The sequence below is a fragment of the Macaca nemestrina genome, chromosome 9, assembly GCF_043159975.1.
Source record: "Macaca nemestrina isolate mMacNem1 chromosome 9, mMacNem.hap1, whole genome shotgun sequence".
Classification (NCBI taxonomy): domain Eukaryota; kingdom Metazoa; phylum Chordata; class Mammalia; order Primates; family Cercopithecidae; genus Macaca; species Macaca nemestrina.
In genome coordinates this window covers 1,609,087-1,633,855 of record NC_092133.1, presented here as the reverse complement: position 1 = coordinate 1,633,855, position 24,769 = coordinate 1,609,087, and the positions used below count along the sequence as shown (strand labels likewise).

The 24,769-nt window shown below is 55.9% G+C and overlaps 1 protein-coding gene across 1 annotated transcript in view; it reads left to right on the top strand.

The window, feature by feature from the left end:
• Positions 1–24,769, top strand: part of LOC105470927 (Janus kinase and microtubule interacting protein 3) — a 158,078-nt gene that overhangs the window by 55,423 nt on the left and 77,886 nt on the right. The window contains 2 exon segments of the mRNA XM_071068899.1: positions 5,989–6,259; positions 23,603–24,100. Of these exon segments, the coding sequence (XP_070925000.1) occupies positions 5,993–6,259; positions 23,603–24,100 (765 nt within the window). The 5' untranslated portion in view covers positions 5,989–5,992.

Sequence of the window (24,769 nt, the reverse complement as noted above, 5' to 3'; positions counted from 1 at the left end):
CCTGGGCATCTGTCAGACATGACCCGCGGGGAGCTGCAGCCTGGACCTGGTGGGTCCATGTGTCCCCTCCCTGTGGGGTCTGACAGGGGTCTCTGACCCTCCTCCACCCCCTCCTCACCCTACACATTGGATTTCTGTGGAAAGGAATCATCAGATCCATCCTTTCTTCTCCGTAACCATTTAGCCCAGAAAGAATGCAATTTAAATGCTCACGGCCTTGTGAGGTCACGGGAGCTGCAGAGACATGGACTGTCTCACCCCAGGGCGCCCCGAATCACAGGAGGTGGCTCTGAAGACTGCTCGAGTCTTCCTGATTTCTCGGTGTCCTCTGCATCGCATGGAGGTATTGAAGCCCAGATCCAGAGGCTCAACGCTGAGTAAACAGCCCGACAGGGACAGAGTGGAGCAAAGCCCTGACCAGGCCAGGGTGACACTGAGGTTCACTGTGGTGATTCGCCAGAGGTGGAAGGACATCTGTCAGCCGTAAAGCTCTGTCTTCCACACGGAAACCTCCTGCCGTAAAATGACTTACCAGAGGTCAACGCAAAGCACTTCTGCAGCCTTCAGATGATGACTGGGAAATAAATTGTCTTTATTACCTCCTCAGAGACCCCAAAATAAAAGATAGGCAATCTGTGCTGTTAATGTAATGACTTCCCCGAGGAAACGATGAAGGTGCAGTCCCGCTCTGCAATTGACAGCAAAGCCCACTGCAGCACCCTGTGCAGCAGAGGAAACACTCTCTCCACGGGGGTCTGGGGAGGCCTTGGCTGCAAACTCAACCTCTCTCAGATGTGCCGTGGGTTTTCCCCAACTAGCAGGCTCAGGACTGGTATTTTTCCTGGTCAAATGCAGCTCTGCAGGTGTGTAAGATGCCCAGTGCTTTAATGCATGTCCTGATTGTGTCAATGCACAACTCATGGGTGCATTCATGAGTCCTCATTGGGCCGGTCCCCTGGTCACCGCCTGCCCTGTGCCTTGTGGCTCACGTGCATGTCACAGATGGCACATTCCTCGGCACCCCAAACCCCTTGCTGCACTGCCGTGCTGTCCGTCTGCAGCTCCCGTGCTCGCCCTGGTGATGGTCAGCATGAGCAGAGTCCACAGTGTCTGGAGGGCTCGTCCGCATCTGAGATTCACGCTGCGTTGCTGTGATTCCCAGTGAAGGGACAGCCCTGACCCCAGCTGTCCTGTGACCTCATCGTGGTGAGGGGCTGGTACAGTGATGTAGGGGGTGTCTGCTCTGAGCTTGCACCCACCCTGACCCCTCCTGGCTCCTGCCCTGGGGCTGATCCAGGCTCCCCAGGGCAGATGCAGCTGTGACTGGACCGCCTCATGAGCGTCTCACAATGTGCTGCCCTCACAGACCCCCACACAGGCCCCTCAGACCCACTCCCACCCTGTCAGGGAACTGTGGGTCTCCTCGAGCCAGGACGCCGTGGTCTGGGACTCAGTGCTGAGTGTGCCACGTGGGACCCAGCCCTTGTCATGAGCCGGCTGGACCTCCTACATGGCTGAAGCCCCTGGCACGCCCAAGGTGGGGGCGTCTGGGCTGCCACCAGCTAGATCTCCTACTCTCGCAGCTTTTGGGTCTCTCTCTAGTCACCCTGTCTGCCTCCCGAGTGTCAGGAAGGCTGTGAGAAGACGTATTGACCAGAACAACCTTACACCAGAGTGTCAGGAAGGCCGTGAGAAGACATACTGACCAGAACAACCTTACACACATGCTTGAGACTGGATGATTCTCTACACCCCTGGTTCCTTATGAGAGATGGGGGGTGGACAGAAGAGCTCATGAAACCCAGCAGCCACCCCAGGGCTGGAGCACAGGCCACAGCCCCCCAGCAGCTATGAGCTCTGTCTCCTGCCAACAGCAGCAGTGTCCTTGTGGGGAAAGGAGATGCCTCCGTTTACCAAGGCTATGATCATCCAAGGTGCGGAGCCTCCCAGCCACCCCAATATCATTTCACTTTAGGATGTGAGGCGACACTTGAAAGCCCTGTTCTCTCTGCATGAGGAACCCCAGCCATGCGCCCCGTTCTCTCTGCGTGAGGAACCCCGGCCGTGCACCCCGTTCTCTCTGCATGAGGAACCCTAACTGTGCTCCTGGGCGGGAAGGAAGAAGGAAGATGCAAATCAGTGGGAAACTAGCTTTGGCACCTCCGGAGCAGCAACTCTTTCACAGCCTAGCTGACCAGCCATGGAAATGATCAGCCACGGAAACAACCAGCCACGGAAATGACCAGCCACGGAAACGACCAGCCACGGAAACGGCTGCCTGGAGAGGCCGTGATCAGTCCATCCCTGCAGGGGGAAGATGAGCTTGTGCAGGCCACTGGCTGACACAGTTCATCCCATGCCTCCTACATACCAAGCACTGTGCCAGGTGCTTTTCACTTCTGGGGTGCCCGAGCCTCAGCACTTGGGGGAGATTCACACCATCCCTGCTCATTTCATAAGGAATAAACTCAACTTAGTTACCGTATCAGTTCCCAGATTGGTGCTAGAGAAAAATAGCAACTCTGCCTCTAGGGAGATGCCGATGAAAGCTCTCAGACCAGGGTAGCCAGTGCAGGACCCAGAGTGAGCTTGAAGCTGTTCGGAGGAGCTGGGCAGTCCCAGGCCTGGGACGGGAGGAGGGAGGCCAGTCTGGGGAGTTTTTCTGCAATGTAGACAAGATTTTAACTTTCTACACTTTCGCACTTTCCCTCCTCCAAATTGGAAATCCATCCATGGGAGGCTGAGGCGGGAGGATTGCTTGAGCCCAGGATGTTGAGGTTACAGCGAGCCGTGATTGCACTGCTGCTCTCCAGCCTGGGCGACAGAGCAAGGACCCCCTCCCCCAGCCCCACCGCTGAAGTCTCCCCAAAACAAAATTAACTAAATGCTACAAACAGTGGGTTAATCAGAAATTAGCTCCTGGGATGGGTCTAGATATCAACCCTTGTGTATTAGCATCCATGACCCTTTACAGTGGATTCTCTTTCAAAAACTGCTTCATCTATTTTCAATAGCAAATCTATGGGAATGACAACTGTCTGGCAGCCAGATTTTATTTTCCCTTTTCCTCAAATGCTCAATGCCCTATGACAGCGGATGGGAGCGAGTTTCTGCCGCTGTCAGTGAGCACTGCACAGAGTGGTGCTGCAGCCAGGAGAGGGCAGTGGTGGCCCGGGGCTGGGTCCTGGAAACGAGCTGCCGCCCAGAGGAAGCCGGAGCCCTGTCTAAGAGGACTTGAATGGAGGTGGGAATGTGTCATTGGAGGTGGGAAGTTTACCAGAACAGTCACCTGTGGTGGCAGAGAACCCGAGTGCACAGGACAGGACCCGGCCCTTCCCCAGTGGGATCTTCATCCCCCTGGAGGGTCCCCAGGGAGGACAGTGGGAGGTGGGCCCACAGTTCTGGAGTCCACAGGAGCCCACCTGACGCTCATGGGGTTGGGGCCAGGAGTCACTAAAACACTTAAGGGTCAGCTGGTGTCTCTCTTTAGAGCAGCTTGTTATCAAGAGACAGCAAAACACCTTCAGAACCTCCTATCCCATCTCTAGGAGTCCGTGCCCACCCGATGTTCTCTCATGCTCCAGCAGCAAGGCCAGCCAAGCCCCCTTTCCTCCTCCTCCTCAAGCCCCTCTTCTTGCACACTTCTCAGGCCTTTCCCAAGCTGCCTGGGGTTTTGTCCTCAGGACGGAGCTGGAAAGGGGAGAGGGGCAGCGTGCTGGGCCCGGTGAGCACCCTCTCCTTTGTAAATGAAGATGCCTCTGGTGACGTCCGCGGGGCGACGTGGGCACAGCCTCAGCCCCGTCCATGGGTCCATCCCCTCGGTCTGGAGTGGCATCCTGAGGGCACCTTCCTCCCTCTGTACCCCATGACAGCTTCCAGCTTTGCCATCTGCCCGAGCCTGGTCCCTTCAGCCCCCGCCTCACATGTGCAGGGCTGACATCCACCCTGCTGGGCCCTTCTCCCCGTCCAGGTGGAGGCCGGTGGCCCTGCAGGGTGAGACATGCCCAGCATCTTCCCAGTTCACCTTTCAGCCACTCAGGCTCCTCGTGGTTCCTTGGTGTCTGCATCGCCTCCCGGTGGGTCGCCTCCGACCCTCCTTTCACTCTCCCTCTGTGAGGCCATCTTCGCTTGCCCCTGGAAGCCCACCTGGCTGCCCTGTGGCCCTCCCACCTGGCTGCCCTGTGGCCCTCCCACCTGCCCGTCCTGCCACCGCCGCTGGTCTCTGAGCCCCACACCCGCACAGCTTGGCCTTCATCAAACTGCAGGACCCATATCCAAGTCTCCCTCCCATGGTCCTATGAACTGATAAATAGGAGGCTGGAGACAGACACAGGAGTAGGGGAGGGCTGTGTTCACCAGGCTGGAGAGGAGATGCAGGAGTGATGGTGGCCCGTGTTCACCAGGAGAGGAGACACGGGAGTGGGGTGGAGGAAAGTGTTCACTGGGAGAGGAGATGCGGGTGTGGGGTGGGCCTGTGATCATCAGGAAATGGGAGCAGGAGTTGGGGGGATGGGGGCTGTGTTCACTGGGAAAGATCCCATGTTTGATCTGCCTGCCTTCACTGCCCTATAACAGATGACAAGAGCAGAAGGTAAACAAGGATAAGAGGGAAAGCTGGTCATGGTGGAGATGGAGGCCCCAGGAGCAGGAGGGCCACAGAGGAGCCCAGTGGACCTGTTAGGAACACCAGGGGTCCTTGCCCCTCTAGGCAGCCAAGAGGAACATCTGGGGTAGGAGCTGGGGTAGAGAAGCAGCTGCCAGAGAGGAACATCAGAGGGAGAAAGGAGCGGCTGGAGGGGAGGAGCAACTGGAGGAGAGGAGTAGCTTGTGGGGGCGGGGGAGCCTCTGAGAGAGAGGAACAGCTGGGGAAGGTGCCTGGCAGCACAGAAGGAAATTGTGAGGATCCCACTAGCCTCGTCCAATCACCCCTTCTTAGACAGTGAGAAGCTTCCCTGGGGTTGAACCTGGAGGACTTGCTGTGACCAGTGGAGATCACTGGTTGCCTACACCAGGTCCCTGGTGCCTGGCCATGGATCAGTACCTGTCCGTGGCCTGTTCAAAGCTGGGCCACACAGCAGGAGGCAAGTAGCAGGCGAGGGAGTGAAGCTTCCTGTGTATTTACAGCCACTCCCCTTGACAGGACACAGAGCCAGACCCTATCTCCAAAAACAGAAAGAAAATCCATCTCCATTAAACAGTAGCTCCCGTTCCCTCTCCTGGCAGCCCCTGGCAGCCACCATTCTACTTTGTTCCCGGGTTTGCTGACTAGAGATCCTGAATATATATGTGAAATCATGCGGGGTTTATCCTTCTGTGACCGGCTCATTTCACCCAGCCTAATCTCTTCGGGGATCCTGCTGTCGTAGCGTGTGTCCGAATCTCCCTCCTGGTTACAGCTGGATCATATTCTATTACGTGGATATTCCGCGTTTTGTGTAGCCACTCATCCGTTGATGGACGCCGGTTGCCTCCACTGTGCGGCTACCTGGATTGTGCTGCTGTGAACTGGGCATGCGCTTCTGTTCCAGTTCCTGCTTTCAGTACTGCTGGGCATTTCCTGGGTGCAGCTTTCGGGTCTCTGGAGGAGCCCGGTCACAGGGTCCCTCTGCTGTTGGAGAACTCATGGTTTATACTCACTATTGCCGCAGTGTGGCCTCACAGTCACGTACAGAATTCCGAGTTCGAAGCTGGGTGCCCACTCCCTCTCTGATTCCGAAGGGGAAAAGAATTCGCCTGTGCTGAGTGTTCATCCCATGCTAGGCACAGGGATGTGCTCTTAGATGTGGGGTCGCTGTTTGGGGGCGCCATATGGCGGGCCGATGGGCTCTGCTGTCTGGGGCTTGTTCCCTGGCCTGCGCAGTGCAGGTGGCATCCTCAGCGCTGGGATGAGGGCAGGTAGGGGGTCCGTGTGCCCCCCTCGCACACGAGCCCCTGAGCTCCAGGCCGAGGCTCCGGAGGGGCTGCTCACCCGGTGTGCTTTCCCTCCAGGTGAATGAGAAGATGTAGCACAGCGGCAGCCCGGGTGACACCTGCTGGGAGCTTGCGTGGACACCCCAGCCACCCCCAGCCCAGCCCAGCCAGAGCACCCTGCCCCTGGGCATCCCCCCGGCCATCCAGCCTCATCATGTCCAAGAGAGGCATGGGCAGCCGGGCCAAGGGGGACAAGGCGGAGGCCCTCGCGGCGCTGCAGGCGGCCAACGAGGAGCTTCGAGCCAAGCTCACAGACATCCAGATCGAGCTGCAGCAGGAGAAGAGCAAGGTGGGCTCTCCCCAGACCCCCCCTTGAATGCCCCTCCCTCCCGCCTCCCCCGGGGCCCCAGAGGCTCTTCCTAGAGTGGGTTTGGCCAGGTCCCTGTGGAAACCCCCACCCAGTCCTAGAGGCTGCCTGGGACAGACCACGTGGTTGGGGGTGGGGGCGGCAGGCAGTGGGAGACCGGATGAGGGCTCTGTAGGCAGAGGTGCTATGGTGGTTACCGCAAACCACGGTGAGCTCACAGAAAATATCCTCTGCTGTGCAGGGACAGCCCTCCCATCTGGGGCCGCAGGGCCTTGAGGGTCTGTGCCTAGTGGGGCCGTCCCTGGAAAGGACGCTGACTTTCCCACTGCAGCATCCGTGGTGGAACTGACCTGAAACAGAGTGGGCAGGTATGGCTCTCGCATGGGAATAAAGGAAAAAGACGGGCTGTCGGTTTAGAGCTTCCAGGTTTGGAGGAACAGCGCCTGTGACCAAACGCGGAGATGCAGGGCAAGCCCAGGGGAATGGGGAGGCCCACGATGGCCTCTGGCTGGATGACCAGCACTTTGGGGCTCTTGAAGCCTCGGGAAAGATTGGCCTGTGCTGAGCTGTGCTGGCAGCCAAGGTGGGGGGAGTCTGCAGCGGGGGTAGGGGCTGACCAGAGGACAGGCCAAGCCCTAGGGTGGGCCACCCTTGCCTGAACCTCTTTCCACCTCCAGCATTACCTTTGCCCCCTCCTTTCCATCTCCTGGTCCCCAGGAGCCATTAAGAAGTGTGCCCGGGCTCCTGGAAGAAGAAGGCAAAGGAGAGAGCATCTGGAGAGAAGGCAGCACCAGGAAGGGGCTGGGCACGAAGGCAGGTGCCTGCCGCAGGCTTGGAAGAGCCTGGGTCACTCGTGGATGGTGTCCCCGCTCTGGGCCCTAGTTCTCTTCCTCCCCGCTTCTTCCCCAGCAAAGGCATCTCTCTCGGGGATGCATGGTCTGCTGGTGGAGGGGAATCGGGTTATTTGGGGCTGGTTGCTTAACCTCTGACTTATTCAACCTCCTGTGATTTCACCTCCTTGTTATATCAAAAGAAGAATGTTGCGTGATACATGATAATCATGTGTAGTTCAGATTTTGGTGCCCACACCACAAGGAAAGTTGTATTAGAACATGAGTCATCCCAGCACATTAGGAGGCCAAGGCGGGAGGATCGCTTGAGCCCAGGAGTGCGAGACCAGCCTGGGCAACATACGGAGACCTCATCTCTGCAAAAAAAAATGGACAAATTAGCCGAGTGCAGTGGTGTGCTCCTGTGGGCTCAGCTGCTCAGGAGGCTGAGGCGAGACAATTACTTGAGTCTGGGAGGTTGAGGCTACAGTAAGCTGTGATTGTGCCACTGTACTCTAGCCTGGTTGACAGAGCGAGACCCTGTCTCTCAAGAAATAAAAATGATTAAAAAAACCCCACAGCTGCACCTGCTCATTTGCATATTATCCTTGGAGTTGACCCACAAAACCTAAAATATTTACCATCTGGCCCCACCCCCGTTCCTCCCCCTCCTGCCGTGAGTTCCCTCCTCTGTAGGATGGGGATGAACGCAGCGCCCACTGCCTGTGGCCTGGAGGAGGGAGTGCTGCTGAGGCTCCCGGGCACAGCTGGGGGAGAGTCTCACTTCTAGGATACCAGAAGGCCAATGGCACGGGGACATGGTCAGTAAATGTGCGTCCAGCACCTGCTCTGTGCCAGGTGCCCATAAATCGCAAACGGCAATGCCCAGAGGCCCAGACTTGCTGCAGGAGCACAAGGTCAGGGTGCTAATGTCCCCCACCCCCGAAAATGGGGAGTTGCCCCAAATGGAGAGACCAGGCTGTACGGCGAGCCTCAGACGTGGCTGTCGTCCTCCCTCTCCCCGTTTTGCTGGTGGAAGAAGAGATGACTCGTCCAGAGCCCAGGGAGAAGGAAACCCTTTGTTTTATTGAGTAAAAGTATAACAATTATCTTTTTTTAAAAAAACAGTCTGTCACTCTGTCACCCTGTCTGGAGTGCAGTGGTGCGATCTCGGCTCACTACAGCCTCGACCTCCTGGGCTCAAGCAATCCTCTCACCTCAACCCCCCAAGTAACTGAGACCACAGGTGTGCACCACCATGCCCAGCTATTTTTTTTTTTTTTTTTTTTTTACTTTTTTGTAGAGACTGGGTCTCGCCATGTTGCCCAGGCTGGTCTCAAACTCCTGGACTCAAGCGATCTTCCTGCCTCAGCCTCCCAGTGTGCTGGGATTACAGGGCTGAGCCACTGCCCCCGGCCAATAATTATCTTAACACAAACACCACATGTGGACATCCCAGCTTTAGTGCCCGGTTCTCTGTCCACCCAATTACAGCAGCATCATGTGACGTTTTGTGCAGTTTTGCCAAAGCACATCCATCTGCGATGCCCCGAGGGACACACGCTCCTTGATGGTCAACAGGCCAGGTTTACGGGCTCCCCAGGTGCCGGCAGGAGTTCCAGGGCCAGTGTCTGATGGCTGCAACCCAGACTCGCTGGGCACCTTGCGGGGTGTGTTTAGTTGTACCTGGAGGAGAGGATGTTCCCTCTTGGCACAACGTGCAGAAGGCACCAGAGGAAAGGAACAGAGAAGAAGCCTGTTTGCCTCAGAGCTCCTCGTCCTGGACACCCTCACCAGAGAGTTCATGTCATGGTTTCCTGCATAAGTGATCTGAGCCCCGCCTCCTCAAGCATAACTGACAGCTGGACGCACAGGCGGCAACTCCCGTTTGCCAAGTGACCACAGCGCCTCTTGGAGTCAGTTCCACGTGGAACAGTGCAGCTGGCACAAGCTCGTCCATGGTATTCACGTGCCCCACCGTGTTGGGCCTGTTGACAGCATCCAGGCTGATTCGATTTTCGGCTGATACCGCAGCCCTATATGTGGGTCTTGGACCACATGCAAAAGAATTCCTGTAGGAGACGTTCTTGCAAGCCAAATTGGGCCAGAACGTGTCTGTTTGCAGTTTGACGGTGACGTTCCCAGGGCCCATGGAGAACAGAGAGGGCCCTTCAGGGAGGTCCAGCTGGCTCCCAAGGGCAGCTCCAGGAGCCAGGTCGGGGCAGAGTCCTTGCCGCTGGCTCACACCGGTGGGAAGGTGCTGGCTGCTCTGGGACCACTGGGGTTCAAGATCGTGACTTGGTGCTACTCCTTCCTGCAGACCTAGTTATCCGGGCTTAACCAAGGACTCTGAAATATTCTCGTCTCTGCCAGGGGGTTCTTTCTAGGCTGGGGTTTTCACACCTCACTATGCAGTAGAGCCAGGACCTTGGTCCTGCTGGAGCAGAAGCTGCCGGGAGGCATGGGGAGGCATCGAACACGCCCAGGGCTGCTCAGCATCTGCATCATGGACTTGCCCTCCCACACCAGCTCCTCTGGTCAGCTCCCTCCCTCTCCCAGCCCTTTCATCCTGCCAGTCCCAGGGGGCAGTGGATTTCCAACATTAAAGGAGCTTCCAGGAGATGCAGAAAATAACTATTCTTTGTCTCCTCAACTTCCAGGGTCTACAGCTAACTAAAGCAGGGGGCTGGAGAGGAAAAACGATGGGTGGGATACAGATGGCGCCTTGGACAAGAGAGAGCCCCTGGGCCACCAAGACCCCAGAGCATTCTCTGACCCTGCTCCTAACTCATTAACTCCTCCCTCCCCTGCCTCCTTGGCCCAACCCTCCCCCACCTCATTCACCTGCTCTTCTCCTACCTGGTCCTGTCTCCTACTGGTGCCTCCAACCCAAACCTGGACCTTCCCAGCCAAGCATCATTTAAAACATTCAAGGCCGGGTACAGTGGTTCACACCTGTAGTCCCAGCACTTTGGAAGACCGAGGCGGGAGAATCACTTGAGCCCAGGAGTTCGAGACCAGCCTGGGCAACTTGGCAAAACCTGGTCTCCACCAAAAAAAAAAAAACAAAAAAAAACAAAAAAAAAACATATATTTATACACACGCACACACACATATGTATATGTTATATGTGTGTGTGTGTATGTGTGTATATATATACACGTGTGTGTATATATTATACACATGTATATGTAATACACGCATATATATATATTTAAAAAACTGGGCATGGTGGCACTCACCTGTAGTCCCAGCTACGTGGGAAGATGACTTGAGCCCAGGAGGTTGAGGGTACAGTGAGCCATGATTGTGCCACTGCACTCTAGCCTGGGTGACAGAGCAAGACTGTCTCAAAAAACAAAACTTTTTTAAATTAAAAACATTTGAGGTTAAAAAAGATCGTGTGCACACAGAAAATAATATGGCAGACAGGCAGGCACCACCCACAATTAACAAATTACCTCATTTGGGTTCAAATATAAGCAAACTAGAAGCTCTCCGCCTGGCTGCCTGCCCTTGTTCCTGCGCGCCCGCCGAGAGGTCTGGGTCCCCCTGTGCCCGGGCATCTTCCTGGCCTGACAATGACAGCAAGGGTCTCACCGACGGTAATGAGACTTCAGCTCATTGCACCTGAGGGCCCTGAGGACCTGGAGCCTCCAGCCCCTTTTCTTCCAGCTCCCACCTGGGCTTTCTCTTCTCCCTACTCCATTCCATAAATGGACTATCCCATCTGAGTCGACCTTTGAGTCTTCCTGAGCTGGGAAGGGCTCGAGGCTGTAGCTTCTGCGTGGTTAGAAACAGGACCATGGGAAGCCTTCAGGGGCCCCTGGGCTCTTGCAGCTCACACAGCATCTTGGCCTTTACCACAAACATGGGGATTCTTGATCTGCAAAACACTTGCATAAGTCATGGCCAAGCAGGGGAGAGAAAATAGGAATTCAGTCATTACAATGGTCAGCATCAATGCTTCTGAAGTCTTTACTGTGTCCATGCCAAAAGTAATATCGTCATTACAACCCCAGGACAGGAATCTGTAACTAGACCTGCAGCTGTGGAACCGGAGCCTCCTATCTAATTTCCAGCAGATCCAGATACCTCAGAAGCACCCATTGGGGAGAATCCAGTTCTGGACCTCAAGAGAGAAATCAGTGACCGGCCAGAGGAGCCATTCCCAGAACAGACCGACCTGCTCCACTGGCCTCCTGCAGCCTGGAGGGGACAGGCAGCCCCCAAGCCAGTCTGGAATCCAGCGGTGCCCTGGAAGCTCCCACAGCCCACTGGTGGCCAAGGCGGCATCTGGCAGCCTCCACCAGCTCAGGCATGGGCAGGTGCTCCTGGGCTGCCGGTGCCTCCAGCAGGGCCTGAGCCTTCGCAGCTCCCAAGGCCAGATCCCAGCGTGGGCCCACCGATAGATGGGCCCTGCCTTCTGTGCAGTTTCCCTGCGGTTGTGGGAAGGTGTGCTCTCCTCTCACGTGGTGATTAAATCCGTTTACATTGAGCAACCGAGGGAGGGGGTGCTGCTTGTTCCTCTGCCATGGTCTTGGGCTGCCATGCACTGGGGAGCTCATCTCTTTATCAGGAATCATTAGAATTCCGCAACTGCATCATCAGATTTTGCAGGCTGCAATTTTCAGGGTAAGGAAGGTTCCTGTGAGTTCTGGAAAAAGCGTTTCGGATTTCAGTCCGATGGTTAATCGATCAGCGAGGAAGACTTGAGCAGACTGAGATTTGACAAGTCAAAAATAAAATGTTTTAAATAAAAGCTGACCCTTCTCCAGGTGCCAGCCCTCTGGGAGAGTGAGACGGACGCTTCCCAGTGAGGAAGGGGAGGGGCTCACAGGAAGGGCTCTCGTGGGAACTGCAGGGATGTGAACTCGGCCTTATCTTGAGCTTGTCTTGAGGAAGGTGCAGTGTGTGCTCCTTTAAAGCGGGGAAGAGCCGTACATGTCGTGAGGATGTAAGTCACCGTGTTTTTGTCATGGACACGAAGGCTGCAGCTCTGGCCTGGGCACAACAGGGCCCCTGATGCCTGTTCCAGGGTTTGGCCACTGCCCACCCTCCTGCAGGCTGAGCCCCGCCTCTTGGAACTGCTTGATGAGGAACCAGTGCAGGGAGCAGAGAAAATCCACGGCAGTCACACCTTTCAGAGGTGCCTGGAAAGTCCTACAAGATCCCGGCTCTAACTGGGGGGCCTGCTTAGAGGTGGGAGACCCCGTGGAAGCTCCAGCCTCCTGCCCCCACAGGAAATGTGTCCTGGGCAGCTGTGCCCCTGCAGGCCTGTGGAGGGAGGTGGCAATGATGGGGACAGGGGCCGAGGCAAGGGGTGGCAGAGCCAGCAGACACAGTGGGTGGTGCTGGGGTCACTGCTGAGGAAGTGGCTTTGGAGCAGAGACCCCCCATGAGCACAGGAAGGCTCCGGGTGGGGCTAGAGCCCAGGTAGAAATGGGGTGAATGGGCATGGGTGTGACCTGGAGACCAGGAAGGCCAGGGCAGGTGCAGCCATCATGGGGAGGGTGCAGGAGAGGTTGGTAAAGGTGGCCATGGGCCCCGGGTCCGTGCAGGTGTGGGGCAGGAGGGGGCCTAGTAATGTATGGTCCACATGGGGGCACTCTGGAGGGAGAAAGGGGGTTACTGATCACTATGCTGGAACAACAAGGAAAGCCAGCCTCCCCGGACTGCTGGGCATCCCACCGTGGCAAGGCAGGGAGCTTGGGCTGTGCTCCAGGCACGGCCAACAGCCTCTGGGAGCCTTAAAGCTGGACATGACCTGACTTCTATTTGCATATTATATATTGTAAATACGTTTATTTAAAATATTTCGACGTTTTAAACATACCCTCTGGCTGCTGTGGGAGGGGCTGAGGGGAGCAGAGAGCAGTGGGAGGCGGCTGCTCATGCCGTGGCTGAGGGTGGCAGCTGTGGAGGGGCATAGGGCAGAGACACCAGGATATGTGGGCAGGCAGGGGTAGAGTCTGTGGGTAGACGGTGTGTGGAACGGCTCTGGGACACGGGAGAGGAGCCAGGAGGTGTGGGCAGGTGTGGGGGTAGAGTCTGTGGGTGGACGGTGTGTGGAACGGCTCTGGGACACGGGAGAGGAGCCAGGAGGTGTGGGCAGGTGTGGGGGTAGAGTCTGTGGGTGGATGATGTGTGGAACGGCTCTGGGACACGGGAGAGGAGCCAGGAGGTGTGGGCAGGTGTGGGGGTAGAGTCTGTGGGTGGACGGTGTGTGGAATGGCTCTGGGACACGAGGGAGAGGGGCCAGGAGGTGTGGGCAGGTGGGGGTAGAGTGTGCGCGTGGACGGTGATTGGGATGCTCCAGGCTCGGGTCTGAGCAGCAGTGGCCGGGCTGCCCTTTGCTGAGGTGGCATCTGGGCAGGATAATGGGCACTGGGGGCCGGAGAACATCAAGGATTCTGCATGGGACAGGGCACCATGGAGCCTCACACCAACATCCAGGTGGGGGCTGCCATGTTGGCGGTGAGCATAGGTGGCCACCGTCCCGCGGGGCACACGGGTCTCGTGTGGGAACAGGGTCTCCGGGTGGTGGGAGATGCTGCCCGGAGAACAGCGCGAGGGGAGACGGGGCTGGGACCCGCCCTGGGCACTCGGCTCGTCAGCTGGGAAGCCCAGAGAGGGCAGCGAGGAGGCCATGCTCTTGGCCTTCTCCCTCCTCACATCTGCTTCCAGAACATTCCATCCCGCCTCGGTTCTTTTGGGCTGTTAGGTTTTAAGAAGGGTCTCTTTTCCTGGTCCCTTATTTTGTTCAATTGTCTTCTTTTCTTCAGTGTTTTTGTCTACAAAGTCCCACGTGGCTCTTTTGATTTACATGAATGTCTTGCATTTAAAAAAAGTCTCTGCCTGCCCCTGGGGACTGTCTGCTTATTACTGTGGGTACCTGAATGTTCTGAGCCTTTAGGAGTGGGGAAATAGTTCCCATAAAGAGTCTGGGATTCAGATTCTCCTTGTCCACAGCCACGTGTCTCCTGGGACAGAGCAGCTCTCCACCTCCCCTCCGACACCGGCTCACGTGGAGGATGCATCCGACTACCCGGCTGCCGCTTCTTGGTCAGCCTCCCGCTGCCTGGCTGCGAATCCCCTCTCTCCACTCCCTCTGTCCTTCCCTTCTGCCCCCTTTGGCTGCTCCATTCTTTCCTCCTCCTCAGAAAGAAACAGACAGTTCTCATCAGAGAACATGCACAGCTAGGGTTTGAAAGACTGTGACCTTCCCACTTTCTAAAGCGTGACTTACTGAAATGTACAAGAAATACACCTACCTAGTGACCAGGACGCTGTATATCCCTGGTCTGAAAGCAGTTGTCACCTCAGTCCAGGGCTTACTAGCCACTCTTGGCCTGCTTTAGGGGATTCAACTTGCACCTCCCAGGATTCTGTGATAAAGTTCAGGAGGTAGACCTGTGAATGGCCAAAAGCATTAGCGGTATTATTTAAGGACATGCAAATCAAAACAAAGTCAAAGCACCCAGTTGCTTTTTACATGGCAGATCCCTGGGGTCGCTGACTGGGTGGAGAAGTGATGCTCTGAGAAGCCGCTGGAAGCTTCTCTGCAGGTGCCTTGGCCACCAGTGCACGGCCCTGAGATGCTGCCAGGCTTCTGTGGCAGTGACTCCGCTGTTAGGAAAAGCGGAATCCGGCAGACACACAGGGTGTTGGTTTTAGCTCTGCTAATGAGAAGGAACAAAGTGGCCACCTGGCTGTCCCGACCTGAGGAAATTGCTAAGGATGTTACGTTGTGTTTACGCAGCAGACTGCCCTGCAGCCATTGGAATCTCATTGAGGAAGAATGTTTGCTAATAGAGGAACTCCCCATTGTCAGGTTAAGAAAAGCCTGGGAAAGGGACAGCAGGGCTTTGTGGAGTTTTCCTGTTGAGGAAAATCTTCACCTGTATCAGGTCATGGAGACACTTTCCTATGTTTTCTTCTAGAAGCTGTGGTGTTTTACCTCTCAATTTTAAATTGGAAACCCAGCAGGGATTGATTTTGGCACATGACGTGAGTAGGATATGATTGTGGATATAAGACGGACCTGGCACCTTTCCCGTGAAAAAGGCTTTACCCGCTGCACTTGCAGCTTCACTTTTCCAATAAAGCCGTGGGAGCCTGTGACATAGTCAGCGTTACCAGCCAGTCCTTCGCCTCTTCTGGGTGTGAGCCTGTGTCATAGCATTACCGGCCAGTCCTTCGCCTCTTCCGGGAGGATGCCTGTGCCGTGCGACTTTGCAGAGCTTTGCTTTGTTCTGGTCAGTGCAGCAGTGACCTGGGCCAGGCCCAAGCCCAGCCCTCTGTCTCCCCTGCTTACTCCTTCACCTCTGTCCTCCTGTGTCTAGACCAGTGGCCAGTCCCAGGAAAAGTGCCATGTGGTACCCACTGAGCCCAGCCTAGGCCACCTGACTCCAGCTGACTACTAGACTCATGAGAAAAAAATGGTTGTTGCTTCTTTTTTTTTTTTTTTTTTTTTTTTTTTTTTTTGAGACAGAGTCTCGCTCTGCTGCCCAGGCTGGAGTGCAGTGGCGTGATCTTGGCTCACTGCAAGCTCCGCCTCCCGGGTTCACGCCATTCTCCTGCCTCAGCCTCCCGAGTAGCTGGGACTACAGGCGCCCGCCACCTCGCCTGGCTAGTTTTTTTGTATTTTTTAGTAGAGACGGGGTTTCACTGTGTCAGCCAGGATGGTCTCGATCTCCTGACCTCGTGATCCGCCCGTCTCGGCCTCCCAAAGTGCTGGGATTACAGGCTTGAGCCACCGCGCCCGGCCCGGTTGTTGCTTCTGTGTAGTATGGCGAAAGTTTACTTATTATTTTTGAGACAGAGTCTCACTCTGTCACCCAGGATGGAGTGCAGTGGTGCGATCATAGCTCACTGCAGCCTCTACCCCCTGGCTCAAGCAATCCTCCCACTTCATCCTCCCAAGTAGCTGGGACTACAGGCATGCATCACTGCACCTGGCTAATTTTTTAATTTAGTTTTTTGTACAGACGGGATGTCACTGTGTTGCCCAGGCTGGTCTTGAACTCCTCAAGCCACCCTCCTGCCTCTGCCTTGCACAGTGCTGGGATTACAGGATGAGCCACTGTGCCCGAACAGCAAGAGTTGGCTGTTAGTCACGGAAGCTCCCTGATAGCCTGTTTTGGATTCTATTCTCTCTCGGTTCTTTGCATTTCCATCTACATTTTAGAATCCCTTTGGAGATTTGCATCTTTATAACAGCTTCTATACATTGAATTGCATTGAATCTACAGATCAATTTGAGGAAAATAAACATGTTTATAATGTCGAGTCTTTGGATTCACGAGTACGAGATATTCTTCCATTTATTTAAATGCTTTTAAATTTCTGTCTAACACTTGGTACTTTTCAGCACAGAGGTCTTGGGCACGTTTTCCAACACGTATTCAAAAGTGTTGTATTTTTTGGATACCATTATAAATGGTACGTTTGATATTTTCATTCCTAATTTTTTGCTGATGATGTATAGAAATCCAGTGATTTAAAAAATATTTGAATTGAGCGTTCCTCAATGAATTCATTTCTTCATTCAACCAATCTAATGAATACATATTTTTCCATGACATGGGAAAAGCGTGGTGAGTGGCTGCATGATCCGGGCGAGGGTGAGTTATGCATGAAGTGTTAGCTGGTGCGGCTCCGATTCCATAAACACTTCCCCGAGCTGCCAAATGCCAAAAAATCTGCTCAAATTAGCGCTGAGCACCATTCATATACCCGCTCTGCCGCCAGCTCCAGCCCTGGCGGGTCACCGCGATCGCGGCCGGGGTCACCCTGGCGGGTCACGGAGATCGCGGCCGGGGTCACCCTGGCGGGTCACCGAGATCGCAGCCGGGGTCACCCTGGCGGGTCACTGCGATGGCGGCCGGGGTCACCCTGGCGGGTCACTGCGATGGCGGCCGGGGTCACCCTGGCGGGTCACTGCAATCGCGGCTGGGGTCATGCCAGTGGTACACTTCTGTGATCAGAGGGGCACTCTGGGCCCCCTGCTACCGATGGGCTGGGATCCCACCAGCGGCCCAGAGGAGGTCTCCGCACAGCCGCTTGTCAGCCCGGCTGCACTCATCTGGGCCCTTCCAGGCGCCACAGCCCTGATCTTGAACTCTAGTTTTCTGCGTTATCCTGGAGTCATCTCAGGGCACGTTATGGCTGGTTTAAAATAGAGATGTTGACCTGTGACTCGGTGACAGCAGAACAGGCCTGGTAGAGGAGGTTGGTGTTCCCCTTCAGTGTTTGTCATTTGCATAAAGGAAATAGTCCTTAAATAGTTGTCTCCAAAGAGGACCCCAAATTCTAGAGCAATTGTTGGAGGTTAGCAGAAGATACTTTCTCTGGAAATAAGACTGTAGGGAAAAATGTTGTTTGTAGTAGAAATGTGGTTTGACTAAAAGTTACTCGTGAAAAAAATGGAAAGGACCTTTGTCCATTTCATTTAAGATTCTATCAACCTTGGAGCAGCCCTGAGGGCTCAGCAGTCCTCCAGCTCCCACTGGAGCCGTGAATATTTGGCGACATCATAAATGAGTATGGCCATGTCCGGCCATAAGCGGGCATTGGGCCGGATGTGCTGGAAACTCCTCGGAGTGGGAGCACAAGGCCCTTGGCAGCAGAACCTGGTCCATGGTGGGCAGGGGCTCTCGGCACTGTGGTCCGAATGTAGGACCCCCACAGCATGTCCTCCCCCAACCCCAGACAGGGCCCTTGCTGGGCTATTTTGTTGCTTGTTAGAAGAAGTGCCTTTTCTCCACGGTTTAAAACAGTAACAATCTCAACTCCTGGAATGTATTTTTGATTCAGATGCCAACAATTCTCGTGAATAACAACGGATAAAACCTTTCAGCGCATTGCAGATTCCAGTGGGTGACCTCAGGTTTGCCTGAACGGTTCCTGCTGCTCGGGTGTTCAGTGCTTTGCAGATTTGACGGTGACCTCAGATTTGCCTGAATGGTACCTGCTGCTCAGGTGTTCAGGGTGTTGCAGATTCTGGTGGGTGACCTCAGGTTTGCCTGAACGGTACCTCTGCTCAGGTGTCCCTCAGGACCTTCCCCAGGTGCGGCCTGGTCAGAACTGTGCGTTGTGGCCACCTGTCCTGGGAGCGCCGGCTTTGTGCCACTTTGTGCTGGTCATTGGATCTCACCCGAACGAGTGGGGAATGGTCCATCCTCGTGGCATCCAGGTCTGGCCTGAGGGTTGAAGCCGATCTTGACCCAGGGAGGGAGCATAGTGGCGCCTGTCGCTGCTGAAATACAGGTCTGCAGGCAACGTGGGTGACCTTGTTTCTAGGCGTAGGACAGAAACATCTGGGTGGCCAGGCTGGGCTGGGCTCGCTGCACTGGGGCCTTGTCCACATGTGGGCCTCGGGGCCTGGCCAGTGTCCACACTTCCAGCTCTTGTCCACCCTTCAGGGTCTGTCCTGATGCTGTCCGGACTCTACCCCTGAAGGGTGGGCAGGCCTGTGGCTACCTGCTGGTTTCTGGCTTGGTTTCTCCCCAGGTCACCCCTGCTTCACCCCTACTTCACCCCCCACTTCACCCCTGCAGCTGGACAGGGCCACGCCAGTGTGGCTACCCAAGCCCGTTGGTTAAAGGAGGGATGGGGCATCTGTCAGAAACACGCACAAACACCTGGTGTCCCGTAGATCAGGGTGGTGCTTGTTTTGAACTGGTGGAAAAGCACATTGGGGCTCACAAAATGTGACCCATTCTGGGCAGGCGTGAGAGGAAGGAGACGTCATCCTCGACTCTTTCAGAAGTAGGTTTAGTGGATGTTTCAGAAATGACTTTAGTTAAATGCCTCATTCACACATGTCATAGCCCCCGATGGCCTAAACTGCAAGGTTTCCAAGCCCCATTAGGTGTGTGTGCATGCATCTCTGCCTGTGCATGTATGTGTGTGTGTGTCTGTGCATGCGTGTGGAGGGGGCATGTGTGTTTTGTGTGCATGTGTGTGCACAAGTGTGTGCGTGTGTGTGCACGTGTGTAGGCATGTGTGTGGTGTGTGTGCACATGTGTGTGTGTGGGGGCATGTGTGTGGTGTGTGCCTCTGTGCCTGTGTGTGCATGTGTGTGGTGTGTGCATGTGTGTGGTGTGTGCATGTGTGTGGTGTGTGCATGTGTGTGGTGTGTGGTGTCTGGTGTCTGGTGTATGCATGTATGTGGTGTGTGTGCATGTGTGTGGTGTGAGGTGTGTGATGTGTGGTTTGTGCATGTGGGTGGTGTGTGCATGCGGGTGGTGTGTGGTGTGTGGTGCGTGCATGTGTGTGGTCTGTGGTGCTTGCATGTGTGTGGTGTGTGCGTGTGTGTGCTGTGTGCCTGTGCGTGCATGTGTGTGGTCTGCACATGAGTAGGGTGAGGGGAACAGGATGGGTGAGGCTTGAGCAATCAGCAGGCTTCATGGGTCTCCCCTGCGTCCCCTGGGACCTCGTAGCTCCATGCCAGCTCTCCCTAACCCCTTAGACTTCTAAGGGTGGAGCCTCAGATGTTAATGGTTCAGACTCTAGGCGCTCTATTTAAACAGTGACTCTCTACCCTGGCCCTATGTTACAATCCCCTGTGGAGTGAGAGATGAAGAACAGCCCAGCACCCAATTGCCCCTACCCTGTGCCTCTGCCCAGAGGTCCCTTTCACCCCACAAGGCGTCTCCTGCTTCAGGCCTGTCCCCAACCCCCTGGGCAGATTTACCAGTCTCTGGTTGCCTGTGGTTGTTAACTCAGATGGCAGTAAATAGCAGTGCCGTGGCTCCTGGGGGATGCTGGGGAGATGACTGCAGCTCACCTGGGGGTCAGTGGGGAGATGGCCACAACTCACCGACATCTGGCCCACCTGTGGATCCCAGGAGAGGTGTGAGAATAGACACCAGAACTCACTGTGTGGAATTACAAGTGATTACATGACACAGAACCCAGTTAGATATTTCAGGGAAATTCAGGAAGACTGAAATAACAGAAGTGAACAACAGGAAAATAAATCTCATCAAGTTACTATAACAGAAATAAGAAGTAGAAAAACGTTCCTACAGACAATGAAACCATACCGGACAAATGCTCCAAAACAGATGGAAGCTATGATGGGCTGTTTCAAAAGGAACTAAAGGACATCAATAAAATGATATAAGGGGCTGGTGGGGTGGCTCACGCCTGTAATCCCAGCACTTTCGGAGGTGGAGGCAGGCGGATCTCCTGAGCCCAGGAGTTTGAGACCAGACTCGGCACCATTGACCCCGTCTCTGTGGCACATGCTGCGTAATTCCTTTTCTCTACTGATTCCCATTCGAGTTTTCATGAAGGTGAAATTATTGCCTGGTTGGAGGAGGGGCAAGCTGGGCTCTGGGCACAGTGTGGGCCTCAGTTCTGGCTCCGCCATGCCTCGCACAGGACCTGCTGTCCCCAAGCCGCAGCCCCACAAGCACGGTGAGCAGAACAGCCTCCCCAGCCTCCTTCCCCTACACACCACGCGCGTTCCGGAGCCCGAGTGAAGGGGATTCGGCACGGGACGAGAGGACTCACTAGTCCCCACCCACAAGTGGTATAGAAACGCCCTGGAAAATCTCACTTTTTTACCATTGAACTCAGTGTGAGCTGGAAAAGCAGGAGGTCCCACCTTAAGTGGAAGCCAAAGTAAGGACCGTGTCTGCTCACTCCGGCCTCTTGGGAGTCAGCAGAACTCACACGGCTGGACCAACGACGCTCGCTGGGCCCCGTGTGCAGTTGTGGAATCTCTGGGCCTCGAGCAAGGTTTGGAGAGAGCGTGGTGGCTGGGATTTCTCTGTACTGTGGGGTCTGGGTGGACCAAAAGGAAGGCCCAGGGTTGAGCCCTGCAGGACACGAGGACTGCCAGCCAGGTAGCAGCAGAGTGAGTCAGTGCCACATGTCCTGATGGGGAAATAGCAGCCACCTGTCCCCCAGCAACCCCTCCCCCAGCAACCCCAGAAAGCCTCCAGAAGGGAGGGAGACAAGACAGTCACAAAGAGAGAAATAAGCACTTTTACGGAGTGATCACCGCTGTGCAGAAAGTGAAAAAAAGTAACAAAATCGGCGTGCCTGGGAGGGCAGGGACAGAAGCCCTAGTGTGGGGACGGACTGTGCTGGGCCAGGAGGAGATGACACCAGGAACCTTCAGAGGCCGCGCCACGTGCTGCAGGAGGGCTTCCGGCTGGGGAGGAGTCGGGGGTCCAGGTTTTGTGGGATCAGAATTCCTACAGCTATGGGTGAAGAAAACAAAATGCCAAGTTCAGGGCGTGGGTGAGGGTGTGGATGTGGACGAGGGTATGGATGTGGGTGAGGGTGTGGGAGAGGGTGTGGGCATGGGTGTGGGGGCTGGAACCTGCGTTTCATTCTCTGTGGTGCCCTTTCCATGGGGTATGAGATCCTGTGGCTCCTGCAAGGACCTTGCTTATATTCTAAGTGCGCCTGAGGGTCCCAAGGGGGCTGAAGCGTTGAGCTTTATGTTCCAAGGGACCCCTTTTCTGTGGGATTGTGGCACAGCGGGGGGGGAGGTGGGTTGGAAGAGGACGTGGCCCTGGGCAGGAGAGCAGGTGGCAGGCTTGGGGGTACCCACAGTGGGAGCTGACAGGTTTGCCGATGGCTGGGAGTGGGACGTCAGGAAGGATGGGAGCCAAGAGCAGAGGCTCCGGCTGAGGGGCCATTTCCTGGGACCAGGGCTGCGGCGGAATTCTGCTTGGACAGATGAGACGTGAGATGTCCCTTGCGTGGCTGTATATTCCTCAGGTCCTGGCAGGAAGCAGATGATGCCCAGGGCATGGCCAAGAGGTTACCCAGGGGCTGTTTCTCTGAGTAGATGGGGGAGGTGGAAGAGCCGGGGCCAGTGGGGACACAGCTGACTCCATCCTGCGTCTGTAGGGACAAGGGGGGCGTCTGTTATGAGAGATGCGGCCTGGGGAGCAGGGCCACCTCCCAACAGAAGTGGGGGCCGCAGACGGACCTCCTGGGCCTGCTAATGGTGCCTCTGTGGTCATGTTCCCTGTGTCCTGTTGGGGCTACCCACTGGCCGGACCCAAGAGGGGTCAGAGAGTGGGGGTCCCGGAGAGGCAGCCTCGCAGGCTAGCCCCCCGCATGCAGGCCACAGGACCCTCACAGTCACCAAGGCCTGGCCCCCAGAGTTCCAGAGAGGGGGCTGGGCCAGTGATGAGAGCTTGGGGTCCAGCAGCATGTGATGGTCTTGGAGGCCCAGGAAGGAACAGAGGGAAGAGGGCAGGGCTGTGGGTGCACCCCAGAGTCATCAGGCCAGAAGATGGGGGCCGTGGGTGCACCCCAGAGTCATCAGGCCAGAAGATGGGGGCTGTGGGTGTACCCCAGAGTTGTGAGGGCAGATGATGGGGGCTGTGGGTGCACTCCAGAGTCATAAGGCCAGAAGGTGGGGGCTGTGGGTACACCCCAGAGTCATAAGGCCAGAAGGTGGGGGCTGTGGGTGTACCCCAGAGTCATAAGGTCAGAAGGTGGGGGCTGTGGTTGCACCCTAGAGTCATGAGGCCAGAAGATGGGGGCTGTGGGTGCACCCCAGAGTCGTGAGGCCAGATGATGGGGGCTGTGGGGAGCGTGGGCAGCCAGGTGAGCAGGAGCCCTGAGTCACAAGAGCAATCTCCCAGGGGCTCAAATGCTATGAAGTGGGCAGGAGTCCACCACGGGCCTAACCGTTCAGCTGGGTAGGGGCACCAGAGTCCCGAAATGGCAGGGAAGGGGGCCAGGGTGTCGCTGGAGATCCAGGGCAAATCTGGATTTCAGCCACTTTTTCATCCCATAAATGGACTTTGAGCACCCACTGCCGGTTTGTGGATGGTTGACAGCGTGGACAAGGGTTTGAGCACCTGGATGAAAACACATGGCCCAGAGTCAAAAATCCCAGGGTTCCCCTTAGACACCACCCAGATGGCGCAGTGGCTCAGATTTGTTTCCAGGTTTGCCGAGAACGTCATGGGACACAAGCGCAGCTCCTGCCATGTGGGTGAGAATGCAGGAACGGAGTGGGAGCTGCCTGGGGACACTGCAGGTACAGCCCCGTCCCAACTCAGGGCAGCCCCTGCCCGCTCCTCGCTGGGCCGTGTCCAAGGGGAAGAGTCCCACCCTTTTCCTGGTGGATTCACCTGGGAGGTGACCATGGTCTTGCCTCCCCTGTATAACCTGATCCTGGATTAGGTGCACAGACTTCCGTGGACTGAGTGTGTCCGCGGTCTCATGTTCCAGGCTGGAGTGTCCCCTCTGAGGGTTCTCCTGTGGATGCTATGAGTGCACATTCCTGCCCTCCACCAATCAGGTTTGATTCCAGGTTTTCGTAGCCATGTTTGTTAAGGGGTAATTCCAGAATGGAAGATAACCCCCAAGTTTCAAAAAAATCCTCCCCAAATGCACATTCAGGTGTGTGAGTGTGCATCATGGAAGCTCCTCCCAAATACACATTCAGGCGTGAGTGTGTACACGGCCGGAGCTCCTGCCACAGTCAGTCTCGCTGTTGTCTTTCAGGTCAGCAAAGTGGAACGCGAGAAAAACCAGGAGCTGCGGCAGGTGCGCGAGCATGAGCAGCACAAGACTGCAGTCTTGCTCACAGAGCTCAAGACAAAGCTGCACGAGGAGAAGATGAAGGAGCTACAGGCCGTGCGTGAGACGCTGCTGCGGCAGCATGAGGCCGAGCTGCTCAGGGTCATCAAGATCAAGGACAATGAGAACCAGCGGCTGCAGGCACTGCTCAGTGCCCTGCGTGATGGTGGCCCTGACAAGGTCAAGACCGTGCTGCTGTCCGAGGCCAAGGAGGAGGCCAAGAAGGGGTTCGAGGTGGAGAAGGTCAAGATGCAGCAGGAGATCACCGAGCTCAAGGGCGCCAAGAGGCAGGTGGAGGAGGCGCTGACGCTGGTGATTCAGGCGGACAAGATCAAGGCCGCGGAGATCCGCAGTGTGTACCACCTACACCAGGAGGAGATCACCCGCATCAAGAAGGAGTGTGAGCGGGAGATCCGCAGGCTGGTACGTGGGCGGGCAGGGGCGGGCATGGGCGAGAGCACAGGTGTGGGCTCCGGGAGCACGCAGGTAGCACCTGGGCGGCTCTGGCTTCACCCCCCATGACATTCTCAGCACAGGCTCCTCATGCCACCCCTGTTGGTTTTGAGGACCCTAGAGTCATGACACCACTAGAAAAGGTTCAGACCCACAGTCAGGCCCCTACAGGGCAGGCCAGACTCTCACCTCCCCTTCTGCACAAACACCAGCTCTACTTCCTTTCTTAACTTGGGCCAGAGCAAGAAACCTAGAAATCGGCGCTGCCCATTCCCACAGCAGGGTTCACGGACACCTCTTTTTAGTGTCCCGGGTTATACCTGATGCCAGGCAGGGCTCAGTGTTTTGCGGCAGGAGTCCCGCACGTCTTCATGGGGGGACTCAGAGGGAATTATCCAGTGATTCTCCAGTTGAACTCACTGGATCGAGAGAGACCAGGAGGCCCCGGGGGGTGCGATGGCCTCCAGCTGCCCTGAGGTCCCCGTCTCTGCGAAACCATTGCACTTGGGCTGGACCAGATGAGCTGCCGGATTTGTGGGTCAATGAGGTCTAATGTTGGCACCTATACCTGGAGCATCCTAATAGCTCCAGAGACTCGGGCACCCATAGTAGGCGCCAGTAGAGTCGATGTTCTCAAAG